Here is a 24552-nt window from a genome sequence, read left to right on the forward strand (position 1 = left end):
ATAAATTAGACGGTCAATAGGTTACCAAGAAGAACTGCCAACAAACACAAAGGCTTAGGAGAAGACAGCGCTTTGAGGCTAATACATGCCTTTGCTCTCTGTCACTTCACTTATGTGGCTGGATTATTCAAATAGAACCAGGCAGAGTTTAACAAACTTACTGATATGCTCGGGAGGCTTGTTAAGGTAGCCCTAGTGGTACTCGTAAAGCTGCAACCAATAAACTCGTGAGTCTATTGGTGCACAACACAATGGAAGAAATCGCGGAGGCCCAACAGCTATCGCAACACGAAAGATTGACAAAAAAGACGAGCTGGTATGAACATATTACAGGCAATAGGTGTTGAACTGAATAGATCAAGGAGCCCAATAGAGGCTGAAATAGAATTAAGGACTGAAGTTAGGAATACTATGAGAAACAACCCTCTCCCCAGAAACATGCATCTACAATATGTCGAAAGTAGAATGGCAAGAGCGAAAGCACGCTTACTAGAAATAGAGCTGAAGAACCAAATGGCACCTAGAGTTGATGCTACCTAGGTGAAAGGTAAAGAGGCATATAGGGCCATTGTATCAAATTCTCAAGGGAAGGTGCAAGGCGCCATCACTATTTTTAACAAGGACCCCATGGTGGCGCAACAAGCGGCAATTTCTCTAGCCATCACGACTAATAAGTGGGCCTGCATTCACAGTCATTCGAAATTAGCTGTAAAGTATTTTGATACAGGAAACGCAGCTGGAGTTGCAGCTAAACGTTTTGAAAACATTGGGATTATGTGAACTGAAATCCGATGATGTCCTGCGCGTAAGGGGAAAGTAGATGATACTCGGGTAAACCTCGATGAGGTTGCTCATGACTTGGCACAAGCACTTGATATCCGTGACAGTCACAACCGAGCCGTTCAGCATCAAGCCAGGCAATGCAGAGATGATTTATTAACTTCTAATGACATCACCAAACATTATTATTTAGGACGCAAGCAATTCCCATTGCCGCATTCAAAACAGAACAGGGCTCAGGCAATCTCACTGCCTCATTGCAAACAGGTACATATCCCACGCCGTACCACGTTAATATAATATATCCCTAGAGGGACATTAGGATGAACTGCGACGATTGTAATGGCATCATTGGAATCAGACATATGCGGGCATGGTGTCCCGTGACTCTCCCCAACCTGGTTGAAGAATGGACACAGTGGGAAAAATGGATTCAAAGCCCATTGCTGCAAGAGAAACTAAAGGCCGTCCAGAGGGCCCATGGTGTCGCTGAAGGGCTTGGCCTGACAGTGCCAACGTGAGAGAGGCATGCCTTGGCGTATAAAGTCGAGAATCGGGACCACATTTCAATAAAAGTTTTCACACTGATAAGGGGCTTATCTCCAGCGTTAGTAGCATCATGCTCTATCATGTTACGAAATAGTCATACACTTTTTTAGAATAAACCACACTTTCTAATGTAACAATTGCATGTTAGTTCAGGTTCATCGTCATCATAATCAGCCTATTTTAATTCCACTGAAGGACGGAGGTTTCTTCCTCTGATCCCCAATTACCTCTGTGCGGCCCAAATCAATTCGAACTTGCGCTGGCAAATTTCCTATTTCACCGCCCCACCTTTTCACCATACCATAAAAAAAATTTACCATACAATAACATACCATTCTTTGTTCCATCGCTTTTTGAGCGGTCTGTAATATGTTTTCGAGCTTTTCTTGCCGGTCTCCAAGTTTCTCCCTCTCTTGACAACACCGGTTGAATGTACTGATTGTACACCTTCGTTTTTTGTGATAATGGCAAGAGTCTGGTAAGAATATGAGTATGTCTGGCATTTAACCAATTTTATTATTCTGTAAATTCCCTTCTTGCGATCAGGGTCTACTGTAATCGACCTACGTAAACGTATTTCTTGGCAGACTCTGGTGGCGCACTGGCGATCCTGTACGCCTGTTCCCTTGCCAGGCTATTGATCATTATCGTAGTTATCTGCACATCATTCGTCAACCCCTATCTAACATTTTCTTTTAAGCTTCTGAATCATTTCAATCCCAGTGTTGTTGAACAGGACAATGTCATCTGCAAACCATAGGTTGCTGAGATATTCGCCGTTGACACTTACTCCTACGGCGTCCAAATTTTTACTTTAAATATTTCTTCCTAGCACGCCGTGAATAGCACTGGAGAGATTGTGTCTGCTTGTCTGACCCCTTTCTTTATAGCTATCTGCCTGCTTCTTTAGGGAGAATTAGGATAGCTGTAATATTGATATTGTAGATATTGATATTGCAGATATCTTCCAAGGCATTTACGTAAGCCTCCTGTATTCTTTGATAGCGTAAGACCTCTGCGATTGCTGGTATTTCTATTGAATCAAACATATTTTCGTAATCTATTAAAGCCATGTAGAGAGGCTGATTGTACACTCCAGATTCCTCGATTACCTGATTGATTGCTCGGACGTGATCCATTGTAGTGTATCCCTTCCTTAAGCCAGCTTGTTGCCATGGTTAACTAAAGTCATGTGTTGTCCTTATCCTATTGGAAATTATCTTGGGGAACATTTTCTACAATACTGGAAGTAAGCTGATGAGCCTATATTTTTTTAAATTCTTTAACCTCTCCCTTTTTGTTGATTAGAATAATTTTGGAATCGTCCCCCTTCTACGGAACCCTTGAAGTCATGAGACACTTCGTACTAAAGGCCGCAAGGTTTTCAAGCATCATGTTTCCCCCATCTTTGATTGAATCTACTGTTATTGCCTCTTCTCCGACGGCCTTTCGTGATTTCATGTCTTCTGAGGTCATCCTAACTTCATCGCAAGTTATAGAAAGAGCTTCTGTAACCTGTTCATTACTACTTTCAATGTAGGTATCCTGGTTCCTCTGTATCTTTAAGGTCAGTATAGAATTCTACCGCTGCTTTTACTATATCTTTGAAATTTCTGATGATATTACCACGCCATTCTTTCAGTGCATACATCTTGGCTTGTCCTATGCCAAGTATTCTTGAGTTTGAGTTTGAGTTTATTCAACCACATGGCAGGTACATGAAAGTGCACATGAACGTGGTTAGGTGTGATGGGAGAAAAGCTGCATTTAACAGCTTGACTGGCCCTATCACCCGGAAAACAACATTTCATTACAGGCAGCGGAGAACGACAATACAAAAGGAACACACTGATTTCATGCTTCGTCAATTTGTTACTGCTTCCTCAGTCGTTCTTACGTTATAATTTCGAATATCCTTCATTTTCTCATGGTTGATCAGTTTTGACAATTCTGCGAATTCTATCTGATCTCTTGAGTTGGAGTGTTTGATTCTTTGTCGTTTTTTATTAGGTCCTTCGCTCCTTGAGGGGGCTTACCTACTGGTACCCTCGGTGTGTTGCCTCACATCTCAACTGTTGCTTCCTAGGCCAGCCTAGTTTCATTCATCACCTCTATGTCCTCCACATCTCGCTGCGCTAAGGCTGCATATTTGTTTGCAAGTACCACCCTCAATTGGTCCGCTTTTATCCTTACTGTGTCTATGTTGGCGTGTTTATTCTTCACCAATTTTACTCTTTCTCAATTCAAATTGAGGTGAATCTTACATCAGGCTAACCTACCATCACTGCACGTTACCCTTCTTCACACTTCTACATCCTGCACATTGCTGGGAACAGCAGAAAGTATCAAATCCACATCATTCCTTGTTTCACCATTAAGGTTTTTGCAGGTCCACCTTTTGCTGCGCGCTTTCTGAAGAAGGGGTTCATTATTCGCAGCTTATTCCTATCCGCGAATTATACCAACATCTCTCCTCCAGTGTTTCTAGAACCGACGCCATAGTTGCCAATTGCTTGTTCACCAGCCTGCTCCCCCCCCCCCACCTTTGCATTTAAGTCGCCCATTGCTACAGTATACTTTGTTTGCAATTTTTATGGCAAATTTCACATCTTCATAAAACTGATCTATTACTTCATGATCATCACTGGAGGTTACAGCGTAGGCTTGTACCACCTTTATTTCCACCTCTTATTAACATTTATTATGACTATTGCTACCTTCTCATTAATGGTGTAGAATTCGTAAATGTTGTCCGCTCCTTCCTTATGTATTAGGAATTCTGCCCCGCATAACTTCCTATCCGGGAGTCCTCTATAGTAGAGGACATGACCGTTAGTCAGCACTTTGTAAGCCTCACACATTCTTTTAACCTCACTAAGGCCAATGATACCTCAAACAATACCTGATAGTTCCTCAAAGAGTCCTTCTAAGTTAGACTCACACGAATGAGTTTGGGTGTTAAAGGTTGCAAGGGTCAGTTTTCATTGCCGGCCTGCACGGGTCAAGAGATTCTTAGCACCCTCAGCTGCTTTGCAGGTCTAACCGCCGCTTGGTCTGGTGATCCGCCGCTGCTGGGCACTCAGGGCCATGGGTTAATTGTAGAAGTCACGAGGGAAGAAGTGGCCGAATACTGTACCAGGAAGGACAATTCCAAAGCTTAGTGGGCCTTCCTAATTGATTTAGCATATGCCCACTGGATCTCGGCTTTTTAGCCGGTGTTAGGCGCAGCTCCAAGCCTGAATATAACTTTGGTTCAGCGCGCGTTCAGACTAATGTACGCCACTCGCAAAACATTACAAGCGCAAGAATATTAGGTTACAGATGTAAATGCAGGAAAGCCAATGAAAATTTCGTCGCGCTTTTGTACGTTTCCTCCCCCAGCCCTATCCGAGCCTTTTTTTCTTGTACTTCTTGTGCGTTCAGTACTTTAGGTACCCATTCAGTCAAGTACTAGCAAACCTAAACGTCTGAAATTTTTTGTTTTGGTTTTAAATACGCATGACGCGCTTACATACCTATATATGTTGAACACTGTTATATGGCGCAGGTTATTGCCGGCTTTTGTTACACGGTAGCAATAATTCTCATCGCTGGACAAAGCTCGCGTGAGAAACATGCTCGCTACTCGTGGCAGGAGCAAAGAAAGAACTAATGGCGCTGAGCTGATTAACAGTCAGGGCGTGCTTGGTCACGGTTCTTAGCGTTATTTAGATTCATGTGCTGAGGTAACGGTAGAGCTGATTCTACCATTAGGAGCCAAAGGTAATAAAGGAAAGATGAATAATAATAATTATCTTTATAATTATATAATTATAATTATATATCTTTGTAATTATAATTATAAGATGAATAATATTTTTCTGGGGTTGAAACGTATATATTCAAAATAATGAAGAAAATGACAATGAAAGTGTATCAAAAGATACCTTGTCTCCAGTGGGGTCCTTCAAACTACCTTCACACAAACGAAGGTTGTTCCCGTGTTTTCTTATGCCAGCCGAGTCAGTGGATGTGTAGCAACTATAGTCCAGTAAAATATGGTTAGGTCATCACTGCAGCCCAAAACTACGTAACTTTGTACTGCCCCCAACGTTTGTCCGATTTACAAAAACACGTTCCAGACACTATTTCGCTGCAGCATCACAAAAATAGTGCTTCCATTAACGCCCCGCAGTGAGCGCCTAGTATCCTGAGTATGGAATCAAATGTCTGTAGTATGCATAACGTGCTGCGCAGCAACAAAACTAAAATGCAGTGGCAAACTGAGGTGCCGACCGAACATGCGCACACGCTAGACAAACGTGTCAACAAAGACCGCTTCACGCGATGTCGCTGGGAATAGAATCATGAAAACTTGCGTTTATGCTCCTCTACAAACCTGCAGACTCTCAAATGAAAAACTCGAGCAATCCAGGTTGGCTGCCAGCATCAAGTTAGCTTCACGGAAGGAGCACTCACACATCCAGGCAGCAGATTCCCCGAATCGATGTCATACGCGAGAGCGTGCCACTCACAAATCTCGGGGCATGAGGAGGCAAGGCGAAAATTACTAGATTGAAAAGAGGAATCCACGAAGGTGGTGCAACGAGCAAATAAAGGAAGCAATAGAAGAGCGTGAGCAGGCATCTAGGTATCATCCAAAAGCGAAAACGTTGGATTACATGAAGATACTGATTCCATGGAAGACACACCGAGAAAATAAAATGGTGGCGAGTGAGTTCGTGCAAGAGAAAATCAGCTACACAAGTGAGCGCAGTGTGCATAACATCGTCCACAGACCAACGTGCACCGAAAAGTTTCCGGAACCCTGTAAGAGCACTCGGAGCGACAAATAAATACTCACAAACCAGTATAAGGAATGTGAACGGTAAGATCTTCGAAGGAGACAGTGCGCTTCGGTACATCGCAAACATTATAAGGTATAACTTAGGCACCAAAGAAAGCGTACTTTTGACTCAAACATATGGTGCAAGAATAGATAAACCTTGGAGATGGAAATTAAGCATCGAAAACTTTTGCTAAAATAAGCAGATGAAAATATCCCCAATAACACAGCCGCAGGAACCATTTGAAATCCCAGCACAGCTAATCAAAACTCTCGGCATAATGAGCCAGACGCTGCTGGCTAGTGTACAAAAAGAGACTAAAATGAATAAAATTCTAATTTTATGGCGTGGAAGCAAACGAAGCAACCTCCTCTGCAAAGGAAAAGGCGATAATGATTGGACGAGCTCGTCTGCGCGACAATGCAGACAGGGAATTTTTATAGGATATTCTCAAGCAAGATAGCATACATGACGTTTCCTTGCTGCACCTCACGGACGTATATAAAGATAACCGAATAGAAATTGTATGAGAACTCCGGCAATGTAATTCAGTCGTGGAAATTCATCAAATAATTTCTATGATGAATGTTTCTACGAAGGATGTTCTCTGCTTTCATTGTTGTTCACGTCTTATGTTAACGGCATAGAAACACGACTGGAAAACATTGAATTTGGGTTTTCTGTAATTCACCAATGGTTCAAGAGAGGGTTGCCGGATATGCGGGTTAGATAGTTAAACTAGCGGGCAATGCCATAGATTTACAGAAACTTGGAAATATGTGTGGCAACGCCGCGACAAATCTAGGCCACAAGTATATCACAGAGAAATCAGGAATTACCACCTTTAAAGAATGGACATGAAATTACATGCTATCATTTCAACAGCAAATCATGCCCTTATTCAAGCAATTTAACTCGTTGCAGTGCTACGGTATGTCACGGACCCTGCTCCATATGGTAGCTTGCTGGAGGCTTGGGGTTAAAGAAAAAATAAGCTCGAAAGATGAGAAAACAATTACCAACAAGTTTATTAGCATTTGTACAAAAGTAATTTAATCATTCATAAGAAAAAAGCAGAAGAAAGTGAAGTGTTTAGCAATGAGCTTCCGGGTGAGCCTCGTTTGCAAGGCCTAGAGAGGCTTATTTTCTCTCCCATGCCATCATTATAACACCTCTGTTCCAACCCTCCCTCCTGGAGGTAGCCACTCATGGAGCACAAACACGGTCGCAGACGGAATATCGGACCGGCGGCCCCACAAAGTTCCAGTGGCCGCAAAGGCGGAGAGAGGTCCTGGCTGTGGAATGGGGGAGATCTGCTGCTCCCAACTGGTGCTGGGCAGGCACCAGCTCGAGGTGGCTTACTTTCGGAAAACGTCCATGAGCCCATCGCGTCGTCTCGGCCTCCCCTGGAGTTTCAACTCTTTCCTCCCTTTGTGGTGCTGCTTCTTTCTTCTCTGACGAGGCAGCTCGTTACGGGAAAATTAGCAGCGCCCACCATCGTTCGGGAACTGTCCTCCGACTATCTCACCAGCGTAGCTATCGAATTGTACTCTAGCGCGTGACCACCAGCATGTTGTCTATTGCAGTCATAACAATATACCTGGGCCTGTACGTAAACGAAGGAAAGACGTACTGAAGCACCTACCAAGATTATCTGAAAATAAAGAGGAAGTGCAATGCAGCAATAATGAAGAATCGAGCACATTGGGGCCAGAATAAATGTGAGGTGGTTCGTGGAATCTGGCAAGTAGTAATGATGCCTGTGCTAACGCTCGCAAATTGCATGCTGTGCTCGAAATCGGAGGTCTTCTAGGGGTTGAAAGTTAACCGTAGGCTGGCTGGCTTAGGAAGCCCTCGGCATTTGTCACTGCACCGTTTCAAAGAGGACGCCGATAAATTATCATCTTCATCATTGGAGCTAATAAGGGCGATGCGACCAGATAGATAGTTCCCGCCGAGGATGAGTTCATGGGAGCAGTGTTCACGAACAAGAAGTCATTCAGTCGTACAGTAGCCGGCGACACTTGTTCATGCGAAGAATACACCACGGACGGGAACCGTTCTCTCGACAGCGACTCGGTGGGTGGTAACGTGTGTGGCGTAAGAACCTTGTAAAGACGACAGCGATGCTCCGAATCCCACTCTGACATACATGCCCCTGTGTCAATGAGATCAGCAACAAGTGCACCGTCCATCTAAATACCAATTAAGTTGCGTCTAGTCGGCAGCGTGGTTAGAGGATTTTGTGGGCGAGTTGTCAATGCATAGTAACGCCTGCTATCGGGCTAGTTGGTACAAAGCTAGAAATGTCTTTAGGCGCAAAAATAAGACACGGACAGAAGAAAGACACGCAGCTTCACGCCTGGTAGCACTGCATCGTCTTGTTAATGGGAAGTAGGCAACCAATCGGTGGTGGAGGGCGACGGAATTGTGTGGAGTGGAATGATAGCTGACACAACTGCGTACGGGACTGGTGACCACGCTGAGTTGGTGAACGACGGTACGACATGGTCGAAACGTCATCGCCGTTAGCCTGAGGCTCGTGGTAAGGTTGCGAGCGGCCAGTGTTAGTCTCAAGGCAGCGGTTTTATGATGTTAAGGTGTACATGCCAACACTACCGGCTGTTAAAATAGAGGGCAATATGACCAATTAAAGCAAATGGGCCAGTAGCCAGCTGTATTCCACTCGGTTGTATTGCGCTTACACAGCGGGAACTTCTGGCTTTCGGTATACGAGCCTCGGAAGCAGTCAGTCGGGCTGGAGGAAGTGATGGCGCACAGAGTTCATGCCAACATAGGAATGGTCCTCACAAACGATGGCTTGGGCAATTGCTATCATGTGAGAGATAGACTTACAGGTGCACGGGGAGGCAGTAGAACCAGCCTCAAGTTTACACCGGATAATGTTGTCGTGTCTTCCATGGTTTGGAGCATCTGTGGTGGAGGTGCCTCTTAGAAAGACGACGCAGCTGTTGTATTTAAAAGTCGACTCAACTGATGAGCGATTGACGTCGACTTTTGACGTCGACGCTTGCACTCCAGCATAATGACGTCAGCTATGCAGCAGTGCTTGCACATTAGCAGATTGAGCACATGATTTGCTGTCTGTTTTAGGACGTGTCGCACATTTTAAGACTCGGCCATGCATTTGTCCGCTTTGCGGCAAAGGACCAGCACATACTGCAGGCCAGACAGGTGGGATTCCGTAAACTTTGAACATACGGTGCTAGCTACTTTAGCGCCATGTTGCGACCAACAGACTTACCGAACAAAGCATACGTCTTTTGCTTGCAATTGTGCCAGCTTCTAATTTCGTCATCGTGATTTTGGAACCAGACTCTTGGTGACACTTCAAAATAAAATAGGCTCTTAGCCAACAAGACCAAATCATCCCATCCGTTGTCCTTACTTGCACTCTCGTAGATTACCGACTAATCTTCAATGTTGATATCACCAGTCCCGCTAAACCTGCATGGTTCCCTTGGCTGTACCAGGACGACAATTAACGTTGACATTGTCGCAGTGGTGGGTGGTCTCTTCTGTCATGGTGAAAAGAGCCAGGCGTCAACCGCTGTAGAGCTCCGTTTTATCCAACTGATGCCTCGTTGAAACAGCGACGGGGATAAGAGCGTGGAAAACTGAAGGAGAAGTCTATTTATGGAGGAGTACTTCTTGATTAGCTGGGGATGCATCGCTATAAAGACAGCACTGCAAATTGCCAGCATAAAGAGGAAGGATAGAGGACGGGCGCTCACCATGTCCCCTTCCTCTCTGTGTTATTATCCGCGCTCCTCTTCTAATGGCTGCATTTACCGAGTATACAGCGAGGGAAGCTACAACCGAGGTAGCGGAACGAGAATTGCGAGGTGTATAATACCGAGGTGCGAGAACGAGGTGTATAACAATATGAAATGTGTATTAATACAGTAACACGGTAAATATGCTAACCAGCTGACCAAGTGGTAAGCACTACTGGGTAAGGTATGCGTGAAGCTTACTTAAACTAAAAAAGAAATTCTAGAGATCGCTACATAGCACATTCCCGCCGAAACGATATCATATCTACTGATATCGCTTATCGCAAATTCCTTTTTTTTACTTTTTTTCTGCTGAGAACACGGTCGCCGACGACATCCAGAAGCTTCGTCACTCTTAAGAGCAGCAAGTGTACTCTGTGGTCCCGCATCGTCACCGCGCTTCGACGTTCCGCGTGGCAACTCCCTAGTTTTTACTGATAATCTGCACGCCCATCTCAGAAAAGTGCTACGAACACAGTTCCAGGCACCACAGTCAGACTTGCGCCATTTGAGAAGCAGTACAGAACTAAAATCTGATCTATGGGAATTCCGTCTCCTAGCGCCACTGGAAATCATGAACAGTTGCGTATAGAACATTTTAAGCCACTGTTGTCGGTACCACCATGTTTGATCGCGTGGTGACGCCTATATTGCTTGCCTCAATTGCCTCCACTGTCTCCGTGCTTACGTACTGGATGTGCATGACACTGGCGCGACTCGCCAGACCTCTGTTTGGGCGGAAATCGTAGACGGGGACTGCGTGGACGACACAAAGCTTCGGTGACAACATCAGGTAGCATGTATGCGTTTTTGGAGCTGATTACCCCTCTAGGGTGGTTGCTTGGCCTCATTGGTAATTCATGATCAAAAATAATGTACAGTGCGAAGGACAGGGACAGCGATACACGACATACACAGCGCTGACTTCCAACCTCAGTCAGCACTGTGTATGTCCCAGTCAGCGCGGTATATGTCGTCTATCGCGGTCCTTGTCCTTCGCGCTGTACGTTATTTTTGATTACCCCTCGTTGAAACGGTGCAAGCAGCCTATACAGAAGCGGGGCTTGAAATGTACTCCAACTTGCCCAAACGTTCTGCTAATGAGTTAAACTAGACTCAGTGTCTTTTGCTCGTCGTTCCTTGCTTTGCAATAAACTTGAAGCGGCGGTTTGTGGTGTTTCTGACTCAGGAATGTTTCTCGCTCCGTTCACTCAATTCTGGGAGATGTGTTCTTAATGAGCACAAGGCTTGAAACGTCGAACTTTTGTAGTTCGTAATTGCGTGTAGCAAAGAAGTATTATCGCTAGTCACTCGCTTATTCTGCGGGCCGTCACGAAACGTTTAGCTTCTTCAAACATTCGTGTTGTGTCCGTGTATTGAGCTACCGATGCTTCGGCGAAATGATTGAGGAGTGCGCCAGCTCATTCATTCTTGATACGTGGGCGATAAAGTTGAAGTAAGTTTCCGTGTGAGTCAAGTAGATGTGTGTAGATAATGTGTGAGAAACATTCCAACGAAGCAGCGTTACCACTTTTGTCTCATTGTCACGAGTAGTACTCTCCATTGCTGACGTTGTGGGGTTGAAGTCCTTTCTTTGGAGGTTAGCGATGCAACAATGGCTCATGACGACATTTTATACCCATGAGAAAAGGCGTGCATCGCGAAGCGCTGACGACCCAGGCAGTCCTTGTGTAGCAGCGGTCTCGGAGCTTGGCCACACGGATTCGAGTGATTCTTTAATATTCCAGTCAATATATTTGCAACTAACTACAGCAGATGTCTTTCCTCTGCCTGCTCACATTTTAATGCATCAGCGTTAGGAGTGTCGAAGTGGGAAAAAGTGTATGTGCGCGAAGTGCTCGAAGCTAGTCTTTTGATAGGGGTAGAGCGGGGTTGGAAGAGCGTGGGATGTCTAGAAACCAGTCGGAACTGGAAAGCAGGATCAAAGATATAAAAGGCGCAGCGTTGTATAGCTGTCCCCAATGTCTGTTCCGGAGCACCGTCACTAGCACTTGGCTCCTCGAACAGGCAGGAAGCGTGTCGATTGAGCTCCTCAACAAAAATTTGCAATGTGGTGAACACCGTAAGAATCATGGATGCTGGACCCCAAAGAGGTGAGACGTAATGCTACCACATCTCTCTCGCACTCACCTGTTAATCGCCACTGAATCTTTTTAAAACAGAATGAAACACAGTGCTTTAGCGATCACCCAGTTGCATTTCCGACTGTTGATTGCACGGTAGGAGAGCTTTCCGCCTGACGTAACGAGAGACACCCCACCGAAAGCGCTGTCCCATTCCTCTAAAGCATCGGTCTCGAATAATTCTGGCCACACGGCCGGATGGGCGGCTGGTGCCGCTTTTGAAGTATGAATAACGAAACACCAAATAAATGTCAGTGAAAAAAAATAACAAGCGTGAGTGATTCTGTGGGCATAGACTAATCTTATTTAGTTTGGTTGACATTTTAATTGAAATATGATTGAGATTTTCATTGAAATTCCCGATAATTATTTTAGGATCAGAATATTGCATGTTCCGCTACATCTCCGCAGGCAGCGCATGCACGCTTGCAAGGCGACCCGCTGGGAAAACTTCCAGAGGGCTAAAAGAAAAATAACTTATTTGACTTCTGGTTACCGTATTAGAATATCATTACAATTAATAACATCGATGCCAGCATATAGAGAAATATGGAGGACGCCTAAGCTTCACGCTTAAGAGTGCAACGCGATCTAATTCAAAGATCCCCGACTGCTCCTCACGCTCCCCGCCAACTGGAGCGTATGTAACCGTAATGTTTACCGAGAAACACTGTACGCGAACGATCATAAATGGTACGAAAATAGCTGATAAAACACCGTCTGGCTGTTTTAAACATCAATTTACTAATGACGCAATAGCCCAGCAGAAAACCGCGAAATGGAGAGGAGTAATTAATAAATTAATTACTCCTCTCCACCTTGCGGGTTTCCGCGGAACCATTGCGTCAAACTCTTGCCTTTGCTTCTGAGTTATGGATAAATTTGACTTCGCCTGCCATCTTCTAGCCGCCTGGTTAGCTCATATCGTAGAGCGGCTGCCCGAGAAAGGCGGTTGTCCCAGGTTTGAGTCCCGGACCAGGACGAATTTTTCCTCAACTGCTAAGCTTTCCTTTCGGGGGGTTTCATTTGTAGCACTTAGCTACGTTTGAGTGGATGTTTCATTTTCTCTTTATTAATCAATTTACTAATCTCTGCCTTCCGATTCCAAGCATGAAAGCCTGTCATTTTATTATAGAAAGCTGCACTGCGCTCATTTTTTGCAAGGAATACTCATTTTAAGTAGCTATTATTTTTAGACAACTAAGTAGCAGCAGAACCCTCGAAATGCACATTAAACCAGTCAGCATTGGCTTAAATATACCACAGTGAACGCTTTTAAAACGAAGTGTAGGGTACCTGCAGAATCTTTCGTTATTACAGTCATTTCTTAAAGGTCGTGCACTGTGGCGCCTACGATAGCGCAAGCTAATAGGGTAAAAATTATCGAAAGAACTGGTTAATATCGAAATAACTGTTTATTCTGAGTTCCAATTCATTGCTTAACATAGTCCTTGAGTGCAGCTGACCGTATTTTACCGAGGTTCACATCATGCTTGGCGGTAAAGCACGGTGTCTACACAAAATAATGCCGCAGATCATTGAGTGCCACTATGGCCTTGCTGTCATTATTCCTGGCTCCTGTACAAGATACTCATCGATGTCGCCTTACCTATGATTTAAGTGATTTCTGCCTTAGGTGGCTTTCAAGAGGTCGTCAGCTGCCAGTTTGATTACATCATCAGGTCGTCATCGACTGCGACGTATTCGTCAGCCGACGCACCCACCGATGCTTCAGAACTAACAGCTTGCGACATGAGTGGTTCTTAGAGCAGTGCAGAGGCACCCTTCTGGTTCCCTATTAGCATGCTTCACTAGCGCTGCCGCTGCGCTAACGCATAGCAGACACTGGTGACCTCTGCGGGGGGCAGTCGCAGCAGCGCTACGTGGCGTTCGTTGTAAAGCAACAATTATACAATCAGGGACATGTAATTTTTTTTTGTTGTAGAGGCAAACTCATTTAAGCAGCCTTCGTCATAGAAACGTTTCCAATAACTATGAAATACAAGAATTTTGTCGTGTGATAATAACTCCTATGTTGTACAAGTCATCTCACTCTAGCCCCTTTAGTTGTGAATGTTTTCGGCGGGATTACCAGTGTCAGTTCACGCATATGTTTCGTTGCCATCAGGTGTATTTCCCGAAAGAATCTACATAGGCGAAGTGCTTTCCGAAGGCAAGAAAGGCGACAGTACACCATATCGAACAGCACACCTACGTCACTTTGGACGCGCGCTCTGAGATGGCCTAGAAAAAGTAATCATATGCAGGGTCTCTGGCTGTTGAGAGACGAATAAAAAAATGAAGTTGAACCAGTAGGCCATATCAAGGAGTATGACCTCCCAGGTTGCTCTTCTGAAAAGAAAAAAATAATTTAAAAATTTTCGAGGCTGCATACTATCTTTTCGTATTTGTGCCAATTTAATGTTGGATTATGTATGGCGTTTAACGGCACAAGGGTCAGCTGCGGCCAAGAAGCGCCTTGACATGTGATAATGAATTGTGTAAGTAATATGTTAAGAAACGGTCAAGCTTAGATGCAGACGTAGATGTAATGTGGCTCTAAGGAGGCATAAAAACAGGTCGCTGTAAACTGTTTAATATATATAAGCATCAATATAGTGACAATGACTCATGACAAAAAAGGGCATTAAGTTTCGGTATGAAGAAGTTATATAATAGGGTTCCTACAAGCACTGCTGCCTCCACAGGGGTGTTGAAGTAAAGCAAGAGCGGAGAGGCAAGGGCTGTAAAAACTTATATCAGTGCAGGTACAGCCTCAACGGTGAGGCCGTGCTACACGTGACCCAGCCATAAGATTTCTAGGATGATTATTTCATTTAAAAAGCTAAAAACTGTTTTCGGCTTAAACAATACACGGTTACTGAGAAAACATGCTGGGTGAAGTGTAATCTGCGGACGATATGCAGAATAAAAGTATTTTTTACATTGAGGTTTTATTTTCCTGCACTGAACGAGGATATTGAGAACTGTAAGATTGTCGCGGCACCTTCGACATGGGGGAGGATCCCTTCCAATCAGTAGGAAAGAGTGGGTGCCTAAGGTATGACCCATTCTTAGTGGACAAAGGAAACTTTTTTTAATCATGTTATATTCTCCGATGTCCAGTGCCCTAATTTGGCTTTCAAGTGCAGTTAACTAGATACCTGGGAATCCCACTGTTTCAGCCGGTGCTTCTTCAGCTGGCGGCGCATGTATCGTTTGAGCTCCGTGGATGGAAGGGGTACGTTTGCGCCACTGTCACTAAAAGCTGCTGAGGTAGCGTTCTCAACAGCCGCTTCACTGCATTTTATGCTACTGTGGCTAGTCACCCAACAAAGGATGATGACTTGTTTATTCATATAAGCAGAGCACAGCAATGCATATAGTTGGGCGAAACAAACGTTGTTCTTACGTTTTCGTAAACACTTTAGCGCTAGGACTGCACTCAATGAGTCCGTAAACACAGAAGCCTTATGATGTTTGTTCGTTTATTGTGTTTAACTGCAGAGAGGATCGCATATGCTTCCGCCGTAAAAATACTTATATGTGCCTGATATTAAGAAAGATGGTCCATGAGCTACGTAAGCAAAACCAAGAGGAGACTTCGAAGCATCTGTATAAAATTCAGCAGAGGAATACTTCTCAAGCTCAAGAAAATTCGAATCTATATGTGCCTCAGGACCTCGTTTTGATATTTCGAAGAAAAAGATGTCACAGTGGATAATCTGCGACTCTCAATGCAATGGAAGCCTACTAGGAGCCGTTAGGACACTCTCTAAAAGCGGGGCGCCTGATTTTTCACAGTGCTTCCAACCGGAGGGACAAAAGAAGCTCAGTGGCTGGGCGGTTACGGAACAGCCTGGCCGTGGACAAGTCATCAATAGTTGAATGACATGGATGTTCTAGAGCTGATTTTACATTCCACTCGTAGGAAACGCTTAGATATATCCTCGGGAACTATGACGACAATTCGTGAGACTAAAAGTACAGGCTTCACACAGGAGTAGTCCTGAATGTACCTGTAGCAAGGCGGATGCCTAAGTGGTAGGTAGGATTAATGTTTTCAAAGCACTGGGCGTAGCAAAATTATAGACATGGCTCAGTAGTGAAGACGTGAGAATATTAGACTTTTGTACAAGCTTGTAAGTCATTTCATATTGTTTCCTCAGGATGTGCGTTACAAGACTTTCAGCAGATTCATTCTCTTCAGACACTTTTCTTTATTATACTTCAGGTGCAGGACAAAGCTTACCTTTCTATCCAAAAGTATCCCTAAAAATTTATGTTCCCGGCTCACAGAAAGCCGTTCTCCATTGAGATCTATTGCGGCATCCTGCAGTATGCCTCTCTTTTGAGAGAACAACGCAGAGAGTTTTTTTTTTAGGTTTCGTTTAAAACATTCTCGTCTGCTCACTTATACAATTTCTTTAAACAAAGCTGTACTTGTCGCTTGCAGATACTTAGATTACATGATTTGTAAGTTCCAGTTCCATACAGAATAAAACAGCATGTGGTATGACAGTGTGGAACGAGTTCACTTTTACAAGAAAAATAGTTCCGCTCAGCACAACACATTGTGGACGACCAGCCTATTGCGTGAAATGACGAGACAGAACGCTTGCAGCTCTAACACGCAACGTGAGATGGGAGACGTAACTCTGAACTAAATTCAGAATGTTGCGTCGGTCTCCCATTTCAGGTAGATCACGGATAATTCTAAAGAGCCAAGTTGTGTCGTACGCTTGCTTCATGTTGAAAAACACTGACAAGAATAACTGTTAGTGCACAAAAGCATCACGCATATCTGTCTCCATGCGGACAAAGTAATCTGTTGTGGATCTAGCATCCTTAAAACCGCACTGCAAGGGTTCGATATTTTATTACCTAAAAAATGGATGGGTCCCCGGTTATTTTCTCAAAAAGTTTGCATAGACAACTTGTCAGAGCTATAGGCCTATAGGTGCTCACTGAGGAAAGGTCCTTGCCCGCTTTGAGAATAAGAATTACGATTGCTTCTTTCGAGGAGGACGGAATGTAGCCTGCAGACAACATGCAGTTAAATAATGACAGTCGTGTTCGGTGGGTTTCAGGGTGTAAGTGTATGATCATTTCCTACTTTATCCTGTCACCTCCAGGAGCGGAGTTGTTACAATTCAGTGAGGTCTGGAACTCCGCCATGATAAATGGACGATTGTATACGTCATTGCATGGGCCTTCCGATCGTGACGCAGTCGCCCCGCTTGTCTCTGGTTTTTCAGAAATGAATCTGTGTAATGGGGTGTACTGGAAATATGCCGGAAACGTTCTCCTAGACAATCTGTCAGGTACTCAAGAGTGCTTCCTTGTGTACTTACTTAAGGTATAGGATGAGTTTCGGGCCCTTTTATTTTGTTCACCCTGTTCCAGGAATTTTGTTCGTGTGTATAAAAACTGATGCTGCTTACGTATTTGCCCCAACTTTCCCGTTTAGCACGGCGGCGTATTCTCCTACGTTGTGACTCAATCGCCTTAAAATTAATTAGGCTTTCTGTGGCAGGGGATTTGCGCAGGAGATTCCAAACCCTGTTTTGCTTTTTCCGGACTTCCCTACACTCCTCGTTCCACCATGCAATACATCCTCTTGAAGGTGACCCATTTGTTTGGGGAATACATACTCATGCAGCATCAGTATGAAATGCTGTTATGTTCGCTACTGCATCATGTAGACTAAGCTCGCAGATATCATTCTAGATTAGGTGTGTTCGCGAAACGTCGTTCAGTTAGCCGAGTCGAGTTCCCATCGAGTAACGTGTGTAGAGCACTTACCTTGTTTTGTGAAGCTTAAAAAAAACGGGAAGTGATCATTTCCATAAAACAGAAGGAAGGGGTTAAGCGAGGGGCCCGATTGTTTTTTATTAGTCATATCATAAGAAGCCAACTAACACTGACACCAAGAACAACATAGGGGAAATTACTTGTGCCTAATAAATGAAATAAGGAAACGATAAATTACTGAAAATGAAAGTGGATGAAAGAACAACTTGCCGCAAATGGGGACCAAACCCACAACCTTCGCATTTCGCGTGCGATGCTCTACCAATTGAGCTACCGCGGCACCGTTTCCCCACCCAATTTCTTTCATAAAAATGAAATCTTCTCATTACGTGCGCCATCATAGCAGGCTGTCACGTTCTTAAGAATTGTTTGAAGTTCATATCTTACAAAAATAGTTATTCTCACATCTATGTAGATAAACAGAGGCCACGCTGACGCAAGATTCTCCATGCGACTGGATACAAAATGCTGCGCAAATCTTGCGTGGGCCTTCTTCTGTATATCTACCTAATATTCTGCATTTTACAAAGGTCGATTCGCAACTGCATCTTTTTGCAGTAATGGTGGGGTAAATGACAAGGCACAGGCCATTTCAATGAGTAACCACGCTCTCGCGTCTGGTTATTCAAACATCGGCCTGTTTGGCTTACGTAGCAGCGTTTGCACTAGAGGGGAATCATATAAGCAAATGACCTGCGCAGTGAACGAAAGCTGTTGTGTGTTTTTTCTCCCAGATTACTCTTTTTGCGCCTTCCTTGTTGACTATGAGACACAGCACTGAGAGAATGTCCCTTGCGCTGAACAAAATGCGTACGACTATTTTACCTGGTTTTCAATCTTTACGAGACCTCATGGGCATATTGTATAAGGGCTGTGCTGGATGATTTTCATCCAGCGACGTGGCGTATGCATTGGTCCCAGTATCGCTCCAGTTTGTAGCAGCGTTTTAATAGCCCGTTTTGGTCTCCTGGGTGCCCTGCTTTCAAGCGGCGTTGCACATGTTTTTGGCTTTGTAGATGATTTCCTTGCACTTCACAGAACCGACCAAAGGGGCCAGTTTTTGTGTGCAAAATAATTTTTATACATCTTTAAATCGGTAATGAAAGCTTTGCTCCTAACAATAGAACATCCCCCGACAATATTATAAGGGTTTTAGACCTCGAGATATCGTTTGAAACTGCTTCCGTATGTTGTACATGCAATCCCCACTCAGAGAAAAAGTGTTCTCTCCTTCATTTCTCCACACTCAAAAATAATTAAAGAAGTACTGCTCTCCTCCGCCTCAGAGCAGCAAGCGCTGCTTGATTGGCCAAACAGGCCGACGATTGAATGACCGGCGGAGAGAGCATGCGTACTCACTGAAAATGTCTGTAGCCAGCCCATTTAGCCCAATACTGCAAAAAATGCGGCTGTGAACTTATCTTTGAAAAATACACAATGATAGGAAGATATACAAAACAAAGAGTACGCGAGATTTCCCTAGCGTTTTGTATCCAGTCGCATAAAAACTGCTGCGTCATCGTGCCCTCTGTATCTCTATATAGATATGAGATAAACGACTTGTTCAAAACATGACGACCCGCTATGACGACGCATGGGATGTGATGATTTAATTCCTGTCCTGGCCGCATATATCGTGTTTTCATTGGTCTTCTGCGTTGAGGACGTGCTTTTTAGTTCAGCACCTTATCTGCTATCCTCAATTTGTTTACTGTATAATAGTGATATTGTCAATGTCGTTAACACTCCAGTTCAGATTCATCTATTTGCTGATGACTGTGTTTTGTTTAGAGAAGTTACCTGCATTACTGAGCAATATGACCTTAACTCTACCTTAGACAACTTGTTGAAAGGGTGTGAGCAATGGGGAATGCTTCTTAATGCAACTGAGTGTGTCTATCTCCCCATAACGCGCAAAAAGGTCCCCTTAGACTACACTTACAAATTAGCTGCATCACCTTTACTGAAAGTAACATGCTATAAATATTTAGGCTTAACATTAATGAGCGACTTATCATGGAACTTGCACATAAATAGCATCTGCTCTGCCGCTTTCCGGAAACTATGCCTTCTGCGCCACAAACTCAAGTCTGCTCCGTCTAGTGTTAAACTACTCTCTTACTTTTCCTTAATTAGGCCAAAACTTGAGTATGCCTCCATAGCTTGGGACCCTCACACAAAAATTGACATTAAGAACCTAGAAAGAATTCAAAGAAAAGCAGTACGATTTATTTGCTGTATATTTAAGGCTACTGACTCCCCCACTGCATTACTAACCGATAACGGCATTGAACTACTACAAATTCGAAGAACGAAAAGTCGGCTAGAGTTTCTTTCAAGCTTAATTAATCATAGGATCGCCTGAGACACCGCAAAGTACGTATCCCCCTTGACAAGCAGACCCACTCGGCACCACTACCCTCATTCTCTAACACCTGTTTTCGCAAGGACTGACACTTTTCGGTACTCTTTTTTTACACAAACAATAGATGACTGGAATAAACTAACTCAAGCATACCCCCAGCGCCCGTGAACTGTATATAATTTGTGTAAATCTTGTTATTTCGTGTATTATTATAGTTGTATTGTAATCAAGTTAATTTTTTCTTAATCGTCTACGTTACGACAAAACAATTTGAGCGAAAAACGTGTTACTCATTTGTTTCATCTTGTTCTTCTGTGTATATCATCTTTGTTTTTTGCTCACCCTACGTGGACTTCTTGTCCGCAGTATTGTATAAATAAAAAAATAAAAGAAATCGTCCTGTCCAAGCGCTGTTTGTTCCCGTCCTGATGATGTACCAACCAGCCCAGACCAACACACTCTTCCTATGTAACATGGGGCGCTATAACGCAAGGCTAGTACAAACTTTTCTATTCGAATTCTGCAATCGGCCCTCCACAATTGGCCAACAAATTTTCGGGCCACTCGCTCCTTCACCTGGCTGTCGTGTCGACCAACGTCACGAAAACTGCGAAACCGTCTCATCTACTATGATATGTGCACACTGATTCTGTATGATTTAACCAAACGAAAGAAAAAAAAAACCTTCATTTTTGGTTGGAAGCCTTAGTCGCCATTTGCCCTCTGCTATTGCTCAAATGTTCTCGGGCTGCGCCCACTTGGGCTCTCTGACACTCGACGTCATAAAACCGCGAAAACTCACCGCGTCAAATTAAAGTGTATGCGCTAAAACCGCATTATTATACCAGACAAAATTGATTTTTTTCCTTCTGAACAGCCGGGCACTGCCGCGTTCCGAAAGGCATAAAGATGGCTGCGCGCCTATCGCACTGGCACCAGCAGCTTGGAGCTTCCGGGGAGCATGGATTTATTTGTGTACAATAAACATTTTTGGGTGGCAGTATAACGTTATCTAGCCTTTCCGGCCTATATATGAAATCGCTCTGCCAAATGTTCTTTGCTGAAAGTCTGTTTAGCGGCATCTTTAATCTTCCTTAGCACGCCACCGTGATTTTCGGCCAGCCACTGTAAGCTAAGGAGAATCGCAGACGCCGGCTTCCTCGTCCGGTTATCTCCTTTCACTGCACTGGCCCCAGTGAAACTCGCTCCCCTTGAGAGGGCTCCTCGCCTCGTGTCAGCCAATTAAGAAAAAAATGCTCAATGTAGGCACTGCTCGTTGCTTTGAAAGCGAAATAAAGTGATCTACTATAAAGAAGGAACGCGTTTTATTTGGCTTTTCTCATAAGGCTGCCCGATGCTTGTTTCGGTCGTTACGTAAGTTTGTCGAGACGAAATTGAAATAAAAGCAGATTCTACGTTAGAAGTTCTACGTTATAGGGCACTAACTATACGTTCAGTGGTTCTAAAGGGTGCATATTGTTGCACGTGGCATAGCTCATATTAGTATACACGAGGAACAATCAAAATCTTATTTACAGTCTATAGAAATAGCAACTAGGTATTGTGCTACATGGTTGCGCCTTTCACTGTAGCCATGCTTCCCTAAATGCAACAGTACCTTATGGCATTTCTTATTGCATCTTGCTAATACACATAAACAAAATATCACTGCCAAAAGAGCCGTTAAGGGGGGACCCTGCGCCTGAAAACCTTTTTTTTTTCTTTGTAGAATTTGATTAAACTTGCACACTTCATGTATTTCAATGTGCTAGCTTTAAATATACATCCAGTTTTCTTACAGAGTAAATAACATTCCAGAAATTGATCAAATTCAGCTTTATTGCATATCTTCCCTGGAGGTGAGCTATCTAGCAAACTATACATGGCACAATAAATATCGACATACGAAAATGATGTGGAACTACCAGAGTGCACATAAGCAAGTATGGTGCTCTAAGCCAATTTTAGATCAAATGAGACTATTGCAAATTTCAGTGAGAGAAATCCATCTAACTGCAAAAAAGTACATTTTTTTATTTGCTAATTAGTGCGACAACGTTATTCCATTTATTTGCACTTTACTGACGACCTTATTTTTGCAGATATGAACGACAGTCTTATGGGCATCGTTAAGGAGTGTGCAAAAGAAGTCGATGGTAACTTCGTTAGACAGGATGCCAGTAAGCTATCGCAAGAGACGAAAGATCTGATCAAGAACCGCCAATGTATGAAAGCCTCTAAGCCTACAGCTAGAATAGAACTGGCAGAACTTTGAGTTTCAAGTTTCAAGTTGATCAAGAAGCGTAAGATAGCTGACATAAGGAACTATAATATGGATAGAATTGAACATGCTCTCACGAACGGAGGAAGCCTAAAAGCAGTGCAGAAGAAACTAGGAATACGCAAGAATCATGTGTATGCGTTAAGAGACAAAGCCGACAAAGTCATTACTAACATGCATGAGATAGTTGAAGTGGCTGAGGAGTTCTGAAGAGATTTATACAGTACCAGCGGCACCCACGAACTTAATGAAAGAGGGAACAGTCTAGAGTAAATTTACATCCCACAAGTAACGCCGGGAGAAGTAAAGAAAGCCTTGGGAGCTATGAAAAGGGGGAAGGCAGCTCGGGAGGATCAGGTTACAGCAGACTGTTGAAGGATGGTGGGCAGATTGTTCTAGAAAAACTACAAGAACGCCAACATAACGTTAATCCATAAGAAAGCGGACGCCAAAGACTTGAAAAATTATAGACCGATCAGCTTACTGTCCGTTGTCTACAAAGAATTTACTAAGGTAATCACAGATATAATCAGGAACACCTTAGAATTCTGTCAGCCAAAGGACCAGGCAGGATTTCGTAAAAAGATACTCAACATTAGACCAAATTCGCACTATCAAGCAGGCGATTGATAAATGTGCGGAATATAACCGATCCTTCTATATAGCTGTCATTGATTATGAGAAAGCGTTTGATTCAGTCGAAACCTCAGCAGTCGTGCAGGCATTGCGGAATCAGGGTGTAGACGAGCCTTATGTAAAAATACTTAAACATATCTATAGCGGCGCCACAGCCACAGTAGTCCTCCATACAGCAAGCAACGAAATCTGAAATAAAGAAAGGCGTCAGGCAGGGAGATACGATCTCTCCTATGGTATTCACAGCGTGCTTACAGGAGGTATTCAGAGACCTGGTTAGGAAAGAATTAGGGATAACAGTTAATGGAGACTACCTTAGTAACTTCCGATTCGCTGATGATATTGCCTTGCTTAGTAACTCAGGGGACGATCTGGAATGCATTCTCATTGACCAGGAGAGGCAAAGCAGAAAGGTGGGTCTAAAATGAATCTGCAGAAAACTAAAGTAATGTTTAATGGTCTCGGAAGAGAACAGCACTTTACGATAGGCAGCGAGGCACTGGAAGTGGTAAGGGAATACATCTACTTAGGACAGGTAGTAACCGCAGATCCGGATCATGAAGAATAAGAATGGGCTGGGGTGCGTTTGGCAGGCATTCTCAGATAATGAACAGCAGGTTGTCATTATCCCTCAACAGAAAAGTTTATAACAGCTGTGTCTTACCAGTACTCACGTACGGGGCAGAAACCTGGAGGCTTGCGAAAAGGGTTCTGCTTAAATTGAGGACGACGCAAAGAGCTATGGAAAGAAGAATGATGGGTGTAATATTAAGGGACAAGAAAAGAGCAGAATGGGTTAGGAAACAAACGCGAGTTAATAACGTCTTAGTTGAAATCAAGAAATATAAATGGGCATGGGCAGGACATGTAATGAGGAGGAAAGATAACCGATGGTCATTAAGGGTTACGGACTGGATTCCAAGCGAAGGGAAGCGTAGCAGGGGGCGCCAGAAAGTTAGGTGGGCGGATGAAATTAAGAAGTTTGCAAGGACAACATGGCCACGATTAGTACATGACCGGGGTAGTTGGAGAACTATGGGAGAGGCGTTTGCCCTGCAGTGGGCGTAACAAGGCTGATATGATGATGATGATGATGACGACGATGATGATGATAATGATTACTCATAAATATGGCTACGTTCGAAGTATAGCAAAGCTCACCAGCCATTGCCTGGTAAACTTGCACTGGTGGCTGCTCACGGAACGGTTGGCCTGTGACTGAATGCTTGATGAGCGTTGACTGTTCTGGTTCTCCAGGCGTGTGATCCTCCGGTATGGTTGCGAGAGTGCTGCAAGGCGCGCGCGTCGACATGGTAAGGCTCCTAAGTGAAACGAAGAATTCTTCCTCGTGCACTAAAAT

The 24552-nt window shown here is 43.9% G+C and overlaps 1 protein-coding gene across 11 annotated transcripts in view; it reads right to left on the bottom strand.

The window, feature by feature from the left end:
* Positions 1-24552, bottom strand: part of LOC135897954 (neprilysin-1-like) — a 752274-nt gene that overhangs the window by 572006 nt on the left and 155716 nt on the right. For all 11 annotated transcript variants that reach the window (XR_010563211.1, XR_010563210.1, XR_010563209.1 and 8 more), the window contains exon 7: positions 24354-24481. Coding sequence is in view for 8 of the 11 variants with exons in the window: in XM_065426667.1 (XP_065282739.1) it covers positions 24354-24481 (128 nt within the window). In the remaining 3 variants the exon portion in view is untranslated. The remainder of the gene's footprint in view (positions 1-24353; positions 24482-24552) is intronic.

Source organism: Dermacentor albipictus, chromosome 2 (genome assembly GCF_038994185.2).
Source record: "Dermacentor albipictus isolate Rhodes 1998 colony chromosome 2, USDA_Dalb.pri_finalv2, whole genome shotgun sequence".
Lineage (NCBI taxonomy): Eukaryota > Metazoa > Arthropoda > Arachnida > Ixodida > Ixodidae > Dermacentor > Dermacentor albipictus.